Below are 10,356 nucleotides of genomic sequence, written 5' to 3' on the forward strand. Positions count from 1 at the left end.
TTATCGACTGTACACTTGTTTATTCCATGTGTAACTCTGTATTGTTGTTTGTGTCGCACTGCTTTGCTTTATCTTGGACAGGTCGCAGTTGGAAATGAGAACTTGTTCTCAACTAGCTTACCTGGTTAAATAAAGGTGGAATACACTTTTTTAAATGCCCTGACTTCTGCTGAGGCCATATAACCATGAAATGCTGCATAGCCAATGTAGATGTCAGATTGAACATGCGCCCAGATGCACAATGCACTTCTCTCTCCAGAATGCGCTCTCTCCCGCCAATGTGTGCACATCCATTTAAGTGATAATGCCAGTGTTTGGAGGATATATTGTCACATTTGTTGGTCGTCGAGGGCCGGCAAACTCTGCCAATATGTCCTCCAAACACCGGCTTCGAGGGCATTATCACTTTTATTCAACGGGTTACCAACATATTAAAATACTGATTGACATATTTTTATTAAAAACGTTATTTTCATGAATTTTTTCATACTATTTTATCCTTCCACAATATATAGTCCTGACACAACTCTAGGGTTGCTACCCAAGCCAGCTGGCCGTTCGTTCTATCGGTTCGGTTGCTAGAGACGCGACCCAGACGTTCAGTCTTCTTGTTCTGCATCTATAGAGTTGTTCATTTTAAGTGTTCCATTGCCATACTGGCTGGCAACGTTCTTATCCCTTACTTTCTAGCTAGCCAACTATATCTATCTTACAGTCACATCAGAAAGGCAGAACAATAGCAAAGCAGATGCATTTGCAAATGTTTAAGCTGTTTTTTAGTGACATTTTTTTTGATACATACATAACTGTCAGGATTTGGCCAGGGTTGTTCCGGTTTTTGGTCACTAGATGCCCCCATTGTGCCTTTTGACCTTTTGTTTTCCCTTGATCCCCATTATTATTTGCACCTGTGCCTCGTTTCCCCTGATTGTATTTAAACCCTTTGTTTTCCTCAGTTCTTTGCTCTGTGTTTGTATGTTAGCACCCAGCCCTAGTACTCTGTGAACTCTTGTTGATCCCGGTGGACTCTCTTGTGGAATTCTGTTTTTTTTGTTCTTGTTTGTTTGTTTTTGAGTATCTTTTGAGGCTTTTTGTGCTATACCTTCCACCTTGTGGATTTACCTTTTTGTCTTGGAATTCCTTTTGAGGTTGTGGAGTTACATGTTTTCCTGAAGAACTTCACTTTTTACTTCATTAAATACACCATCTCAAGTACTGCTGTGTCTGCCTCATCTTCTGGGTTCTGCTGACTATTCGTGGCTCAGTTGGTTAAGTGACTGTTTCTCACTCCGGAGACCCGGGTTCGTAACCGGGTCCTGACAGAAACACAGAGCCAATAATGAACCCAGAGGCAGCCAGTTCCCAGGACCTTGTTGCCATGCTGTCCCACCACCAGGAGACTGTCCAACGCCACGAAGCCGCCCTGGTTCAGCAAGAGGCCTTAATGGCTAGACATTCTCATCTTCTGTCGGAGATGCTGACTTCCATAAAGCAGATATCTGATCAACTTACCCCGGCAACAGTTCCCGTCCCAGTACCTCAGATTCACGTACCCATGGCAGTTAACCCTCTGGCTGAACCTCGTCTTCCACCTCCCCAACGGTTCTCAGGTGATCCAAGTGCTTGTAAAGGGTTTCTCACCCAATGTTCTCTCTCCTTCGAGCTGCAACCCTCGTCGTTCCCCACCGACCGGTCTAAGATCGCATATATCATCACCCTGCTGTCTGAAAAAGCCCTGGGCTGGGCTACTGCTGTGTGGGATGCCCATAGTTCCTGCTGTGCCAGATACTCTGCCTTTGCTGAGGAATTCAAACGAGTGTTTCAAGGCCCAAGCAGTGGTTCTGACTCAGCCAAACAGCTCCTGACTCTCCACCAAGGTCGGCGCAGCGTGACGGACTATGCCATCCAGTTCCGCACGGTGGCAGCAGCGAGTGGCTGGAACAACGAGGCGCTCACGGTGTGCTTTCTGAAAGGCCTTTCCGACACTATCCAAGATGAACTGGCCACTCGGGAACCACCGGACAATCTTGAGTCCCTGATCAAGTTGGCCTCACGCATTGACCAGCGTCTGAGAGAGAGAACTCAACCGTAGACCTCTAGCCCCTATCAGTCCCAGCTCCGAGTCCCCACCTTTATCCTCGCTGGCTCCACCGGAACCCATGCAGATTGGACGCATCTCCCAGGCTGAGAGAGACCGCCGGATGAGGGAGCGACGCTGTCTATATTGCGGCAAACCGGGCCATTTCCGTTCCACGTGTCCCGGGCTCCAGGGAAACGCTCTGTCCCGTACAGACCGGGGGGAACTGTAACGGGAAACATAACCTCCTCCCATCTGTCCAACTCCCGTCTGCTCATTCCAGTCACCCTTTCCTGGGACAACCACAAGCTTCACCTTCAAGCCTTGGTAGACTCTGGAGCCGCAGGTAACTTCATGGATGGTGTCTGGGCGAAGGAGAATGGCGTTCCCTCTGAACCTCTAAGTGACCCCATGAGGGTTACTACATTGGATGGAAGGCCTTTGGGATCTGGACTTGTCACTCATGTCACTACCTCCTTGCGACTTTCAGTTTCACAACACCAGGAATTGATGAACTTTCATTTGATCTCCTGTTCCGAGTTCCCTCTCGTCCTTGGATACCCCTGGCTGCACAGCCATAACCGTCACATCGACTGGTCTGTGGGCACTATCAAGCAGTGGGGTCCTACGTGCCAAGCTACTTGTATTTTCCCGAATTCCCCGAGTTCTACTCCTGAGTCTTTAGAATCCATCGACCTGACCCGAGTTCCTGAGTGTTACCATGACCTCAAACTGGTATTTAGCAAACAGAGGGCCACCATGCTACCACCCCATAGACCTTATGATTGCCCCATCGAACTGTTTCTGGGCACTTGCCCCCCCAGGGGTCGGATCTTTTCCCTATCTCCACCCGAACGAGCTGCTATGGATACCTACATCAAGGACGCTCTGGAAGCAGGCCTCATGCGTCCATCCACCTCCCCGGCGGGAGAGCAGGGTTTTTCTTTGTGGCCAAGAAAGCCGGTGGATTACGTCCTTGCATCGACTACCGGGGACTCAATGCCATAACCGTCCGTAACCGTTACCCGCTACCCCTTATGGCCACAGCCTTCGAGCTGCTCCAGGACACAGTTGTTTTCACTAAGCTTGACCTGCGGAACGCATACCATCTTGTGCGGATCAGACCTGGTGACGAGTGGAAGACCGCTTTCAACACGCCTACTGGTCACTTTGAATACTTGGTGATGCCCTTCGACCTGACCAACGCTCCAGCGGTGTTCCAAGCGCTCATAAATGATGTGCTTAGGGATATGCTTAACATATTTGTGTTTGTTTACTTGGATGACATCCTCATCTTTTCGAGCTCTCTTCAACAACACACTAAGCATGTCAGACAAGTACTCAAACGCCTCCTAGACAGCCATCTGTACGTTAAGCCGGAAAAATGTGAATTCCATTCATCCCGAGTACAATTCCTGGGATTTGTAGTGGAACCCGGTCGAGTCCAAATGGACCCAGGAAGGTAGGGGCGGTAGCGGATTGGCCCACCCCCAAATCCGGTAAGGAAGTTCAGCGTTTCCTGGGCTTCACAAACTTTTACCGCAAGTTCATCAAGAACTTCAGCTTGGTGGCAGCCCCTCTCTCAGCTTTAACCAAGGGTGGCAATGCAAGGTTTTTATATATGCGGGAAGAGAAGCTGAGACGGCCTTCCAAGGACTCAAGCAGCGCGTCCTCTCTGCTCCCATCCTGATACTACCGGCTACGGGTGAACCGTTTGTGGTGGAGGTAGACGCCTCAGAGGTTGGTGTTGGAGCTGTCCTGTCTCAGAGGGGTGAAGACAAGAAGCTTCATCCGTGCGCTTTCTTCTCACACTGGCTTACCCCGGCTGAGAGGAACTACGATGTGGGGGCTCGTGAACTCCTAGCGGTTAAGATGGCATTGAAAGAATGGAGACACTGGCTCGAGGGGGCTACTCACCCGTTTCAAGTGCTTACGGACCACAAAAGTCTGGAGTATATCCAGCAGGCGAAGCGGTTGAACTCTAGACAAGCTAGATGGTCTCTTTTCTTCAATCGATTCCAGTTTATCCTCACCTATCGGCCCGGGTCGAAGAATCTCAAACCGGATGCCCTGTCCCGAGTCTACGCTCCTGCCATTCGAGATGACACGGACATGCCTGTCCTTCCTGCTGCTAAGATCGTGGCTCCGATCGTGGCAAGTTGAGGATACCGTGAGACGAGCTCAAGCTATTGAACCGGACCCGAAAGGAGGTCCTGCCAATCGGTTGTTTGTCCCCAAGGCAGTGAGGACTCCTTTTGTGGGGCCACTCCTCTCACCTCACCTGTCACCCGGGCGTAGGTCACACCTTGGAGTTCATCCAGCGTAAGTTCTGGTGGCCTACCATAAGAGAAGACGTTGCCACTTTCGTCAATGCCTGCCCCGTGTGCTGCCAGGGCAAATCTTCTCACCTCCGCCCCCGCAAGGACTCCTTCACCCTTTACCTGTTCCCCACAGACCCTGGTCCCATATCTCGTTGGACTTTATTACTGGCCTTCCTCCATCCCATGGCAATACTACTATCCTAGTCATTATCGACAGGTTTTCAAAGGCGGCCAGGTTCGTCCCTCTGACTAAGTTACCTTCTGCCAAGGAAACGGCTGAGTTGGTAATTAATCATGTGTTCCGAGTCTTCGGCATTCCTCAAGATATGGTTTCTGACAGAGGTCCCCAGTTCGCCTCTAGGTTTTGGAAGGCCTTCTGCCAACTCATGGGGGCCTCTGCCAGTCTATCTTCAGGGTACCATCCGGAGTCCAACGGCCAAACTGAGAGGATGAATCAAGAGCTGGAAACCACCCTCCGATGTATGACTCGTAACAACCCGTCCACATGGTCGTCCTTCATTGTTTGGGCCGAATATGCGCACAACACCTTGCGCACCTCCTCCACTGGTATGTCCCCGCACGAGTGTCAGTTTGGCTATGCCCCTCCATTGTTCCCGGACCAGGAGGCAGAAGTCAGAGTGCCTTCAGCCTTGAAGTTCGTCAGACGCTGTCGGCTTATGTGGAGGAAGACCCGTCTTAATCTTATGCGTTCCTCACAGAGGTACCAACAACAAGCCAACAGACGTCGCCGTCCCGGGCCTACCCTGCGCCCCGGCCAGAGAGTCTGGCTCTCCACAAGAGACTTACCACTACGGGTGGAGTCTCGCAAGCTGTCCCAAAAATACATCGGTCCCTTTAAGGTTGCCAGGAGAGTTAACCCAGTTTCTTATCGCCTACACTTACCCAGATCCCTTAAGATTAATCCCACACTTCACATTTCCTTATTAAAACCTGTTGTTTTTTCTCCCCTTGTCCCGGCAGACAGACCTCCCCCTCTGCCTCGTGTCATTGGAGGCCAGCCGGCTTATACCGTCCATCGGATACTGGATTCCCGCCGGGTGCAGCAGTCCTGGCAGTATCTGGTGGACTGGGAAGGCTACGGTCCCGAGGAGCGCTCCTGGGTTCCTGCCAAAGACATACTGGACCCTGACCTCATTCGTCAGTTCAGGGCCCTCCACCCCGAGAGAGCTGGTAGGAACGTCAGGAGCCGTTCCTGGGGGGGGGGGGATTCTGTCAGGATTTGGCCAGGGTTGTTCTGGTTTTTGGTCACTAGATGCCCCCATTGTGCCTTTTGACCTTTTGTTTTCCCTTGATCCCCATTATTATTTGCACCTGTGCCTCGTTTCCCCTGATTGTATTTAAACCCTTTGTTTTCCTCAGTTCTTTGCTCTGTGTTTGTATGTTAGCACCCAGCCCTAGTACTCTGTGAACTCTTGTTGATCCCGGTGGACTCTCTTGTGGAATTCTGTTTTTTTTTGTTCTTGTTTGTTTGTTTTTGAGTATCTTTTGAGGCTTTTTGTGCTATACCTTCCACCTTGTGGATTTACCTTTTTGTCTTGGAGGATTACCTTTGTTCTTGTGGAATTCCTTTTGAGGTTGTGGAGTTACATGTTTTCCTGAAGAACTTCACTTTTTACTTCATTAAATACACCATCTCAAGTACTGCTGTGTCTGCCTCATCTTCTGGGTTCTGCCGACTATTCGTGGCTCAGTTGGTTAAGTGACTGTTTCTCACTCCGGAGACCTGGGTTCGTAACCGCGTCCTGACACATAACAATGAGCTAATGAGGTGCGGTCTCGATAACCACTCAGCTTGAAAGGGAAAATGTCCTGCTCTGATCCAGTGGAAAGGTCATAAAATAGGCTTACCTGATTACTTCTTATCAGTGCTTGACTTGGACTGGTACTGCTTATATTTAGTAGCAAGAAATACCTTCAAGCTAATATTCTGTAAGAGGAACAGGAGCTCAAGCAGTAGAACATTTGGTACTCAGCTCCGGTGAGCTCCTGCACAAGTCAAGCACTGCTTCTTATCCCTTTCGCAAATAGCCTACAGCTGCTTCGGTCCCGAGCTCACTGGCGGAGGGACCTGAAGGCCCAGAATATTTCATAAATTGTTGCTAGTTCGCTAGTGTAAGCTTCAGGCCAGACCCAAGTTAAAAGTTGATACAATGTTTCAAGTTCGTTACATACAGGCCATGTGTAGCCAATGAGATTCATAGGATATTCATTTTTATCAGGATATTTACTACCTGCAGGCTGCAATGTTTTTATTTGTTGACTTTATGTAGGCTATTTTTATATAGTTGGCAATGGCAAAATAAGTTACTGTTTCACAAACATGCGCACAGGAAAACCATAACTGGTACACAGAAATAGTAAGATAAATTGGCATTCAACATGAGAAAGTTTGCCGACTCCTCATTACCGGCAACTTCAGGAGAGTAATGTCAGAATCTGAGAAAGCCATCAGGAGCGGGGGGAAAATAGTTGGCTCAGGTTAAGTTTTTATTTATTTCTAGTTTCTAGATCTCTGGCGCCCTCTTGAGGCATGTGTCTTATTTAATCAAACAGTAAGCTTAAAGCATCAGACAAGCTCAATGAATATAGTTGATTTCATTAAATTTATTTAATTATATATGTAAAAATACACCTTTAAAAATGTCGACCAATCAATTGGTCGAAAAAACAGAAAAGTTCCGGTCGATCAAGATTGTTTTTATTCGGGGAAGCCCTAAAGTGCAGTTTAAACCAGGCTTTAGATTCAGTCCAGTAAAATACATCCTGAGAACTAAGACTGTAAGTGCTTGTTACCCATGTACAGTATTGTAAGAGATGACTCTGGTTAAATCTGATATAGAACCGGGCTGCTTTGCAAAGGGAAGTTATTCCATATCAAACTGCCATTACTGCCCACCTCTCTCGCCACGTCCACCATCCTTGACTCCAGTCTCTCCTCCCAATAGCCCTATAGCTTCCCCATGTCCATAAGGACCTTGCGCTTTGAACTCTGTCAGCAGCTGCCCCTTCCTGTTGCTTTATGCATGATGTCATAAGGTGAATGCACCAATTTGTAAGTCGCTCTGGATAAGAGCGTCTGCTAAATGACTTAAATGTAAATGTAAATGTAAATGTTTGCAGTAATGACAGAATTCATTTTTAAAAAGTCATACGTTATTCAAGCTCTAGCAAGTGGAGGCAGACAAAACTCAGTACCTATGGAGTTTATGGTATTCTTTACAGTAACAATGAAACACTTCAGAAATGAATAACACAATACAGCTTCTGCCTGGCTCTTTATCGGAAGAAAACAACTAAAGTGTACATCTCACTAACATACGTGATATAGAGGGGGAATATCTGGTCTATGGTGACATTTTTACATATTCTATCCATGTTCATTGTCATCTAAAATGATAGTATATGAATGATAGAACTGTATTACTTATTAGCCCACAATGACCTCCCAGCAGCAACCCCATGCCCATGGGTCAACTAACCCACAGATACAAACATACACATACATTTTTTCCTGACACCCAAAAGTACTCTTTACATTTTGAATGCTTAGCAAGAAAGGAAAATGGTCTAATTCACACACTAATCAAGAGAACATCCCTGGTCATCCCTACTGCCTCTGATCTGGCGGACTCACTAAACACATGCTTCGTTTGTAAATCATTTCTGAGTGTTGGAGCATGCCCCTGGCAATCCATGAATTTACAAAAGCAAGAAAATGGTTCCATCTGGTTTGCTTAATATAAGGAATTTGAAATGATTTATACTTTTACTTTTGATTCTTGAGTATATTTAAAACCAAATACTTTCAGACTTTTACTCAAGTAACATTTTACTTGATGACTTTCACCTTAACTTGAGCCATTTTCTATTACGGTATCATTACTTTTACTCAAGTATGACAATTTGGTGCTTTTTGCACCACTGGGTTTATAAAAGCACAATTGACTCCAGCAGCAACAGGAGCTGCAGCAGCAGCTCTTGCTCTGTCTGACAGATTTTCCGCTTAAACTAGGCTCTGTATCTGTATGTTGTGCGCATGTGACAAGTAAGAATCATAATAACTAACGGAAATACACAAGCACCGATTCCACTAAATTATGCAAATCAATCTATATTTACATTGAATTGTTGTTTTCATCAAGGAATAGGCTAAACATGTTTAGTTAGCAATGGGATAGTTTTGTTCTCCCAGACATGGGCTGGTGCCAATTTTATTTATGGCTTTTCTTTTTTGTTGTTGTTACATAAAGTCAGATATTATCAGCTAATGGAAACACTGACACACACGCACGCACGCACGCACGCACGCACGCACGCACACACACACACACACACACACACACACACACACACACACACACACACACACACACACACACACACACCTTTTCCATACAAATAATATGTCATTAATGTCTCAGAATTGACCAACATATGGCAATAAGCTCACCCAAATTTAAATAAACATGCTATAGTTTATATACAATAAATGTATCTTGCCATTTCATGTAGCCTACCTAGTAAAAAGATCTAATAATAGGTTTGGTCCTGATTGACCCATACAGCATTGAATTCTCTTGAATAAGGAAAGAAAGGCTGTATCCTACTGTAACATACTGTATAACCTACCTCTTGTAATTGTTCCAACTCTTGCTTCAGCGTCTCCTGTTCCGATTCCAGATCGGCATACTGGTGCTTTAGAGTCTGGTTCTCATCCAACACAACAAGACCGCATTCTGCCGCCCTTATCTTCTCTCTGTTCGCTTCCGCAAGTTCCTGGGTAAGCCGCTCCACCTTCGCCCGGTACTGATCCACAGTCTCTCCGCATCCTCCACCGGCAGCCATCGCCCTTCTCTCCCTGTCTCCTTGCGTTGGACACGCAGAGGCGGAAGTTGGAGGATGCTGAAACAAACGCAGCGGAACCAACCCCACTGTTAAATGTGGGAAAGCCAGGTGGAATACGAATAGGTTATTGCAGAACAGCACCAAAACAAATGCTGTTTCTATCAGTGAAAGATGACGATTATTAGCCTACTTCAATTGAGGGGTCGTAGCATAATGATACATTACGGTAGAGTGATCTCTTCATCAATTCTTTATGATAATTGTTTATTATTCACGGGGTGCAGGACGCCATCTCTCGATTTTTATGAAGAAAAGTGGTCCACGAAGCACCAATCTCTCATGGCGTCACTAGGACTACACGTCGACGTATCTTGCCTATCAACGCTGAGAAAATAAAATGTATTGTCTGAGTACATTTTAATAGGCTTACCTGAAACCTGTGAAGGTCAGAATTTTGAAAAATATGCAATTATTAGGCAAATATTATCTTTAGAGATACCGAAAAGGTTATCTTCTTAAGAGATATTGGATTCAATCACTGTCAATATTCGTGTTTTATGCTGAAGAAATGACCAAACCATATAGGCCCATGTCTATGCATAAAATAATTTAAATGTTAAATTAGCTTCATTATGCTACAGTTCATTTGAACTGGGTTAATGTTGGTTACATTAATTGCACTCAACATTGTCATCTAATGCATGATACAGGAACATCCCACATCAAAGTAATGGCCAGTAAGGATCATAACTGACAGTGCTTGCTTCAGGCAGTTTTTTAAAGAAGAAACCTATTAACAGAAATGTATATACCTGATTGTTCACTTCTTCCAAATGACCGACAAAGGCAACAGGTCGCAACTTATAGTCTTTCTGACCTACTTTTATTTTTTTCACAAACACCTGTCTGAAAAATGCCTTTGATGAGGGACACAATCTATTCAAAAGTATGTGGACACCCCTTCAAATAAGTGGATTCGGCTATTTCAGCCACACCCGTTGCTGACAGGTGTATAAAATTTAGCACACAGCCATGCAATCTCCATTGGCATTAGAATGGCCTTACTGAAGAACTCAGGTGACTTGGCACTGT

The 10,356-nt window shown here is 46.0% G+C and overlaps 1 protein-coding gene across 3 annotated transcripts in view; it reads right to left on the reverse strand.

Moving 5' to 3' along the window:
- The window catches only part of LOC124034596 (protein bicaudal D homolog 1-like), a 105,900-nt gene extending 96,321 nt beyond the window's left edge, over positions 1-9,579 (reverse strand). For 2 of the 3 annotated variants that reach the window (XM_046348012.1, XM_046347998.1), the window contains exons 1-2: positions 9,455-9,579; positions 9,049-9,321 (exon numbers count right to left, since the gene is read on the reverse strand). In XM_046348012.1, coding sequence (XP_046203968.1) covers positions 9,049-9,321; positions 9,455-9,508 — 327 coding nt within the window. In that variant the 5' untranslated portion in view covers positions 9,509-9,579. Of the gene's footprint in view, positions 1-9,048 lie in introns of all 3 variants that reach the window. The other variant, XM_046348005.1, reaches the window with a different exon arrangement.
- Between the last annotated feature and the right edge of the window lie 777 nt (positions 9,580-10,356).

Source organism: Oncorhynchus gorbuscha, linkage group LG01 (genome assembly GCF_021184085.1).
Source record: "Oncorhynchus gorbuscha isolate QuinsamMale2020 ecotype Even-year linkage group LG01, OgorEven_v1.0, whole genome shotgun sequence".
NCBI classification, from domain to species: Eukaryota; Metazoa; Chordata; class Actinopteri; order Salmoniformes; family Salmonidae; genus Oncorhynchus; species Oncorhynchus gorbuscha.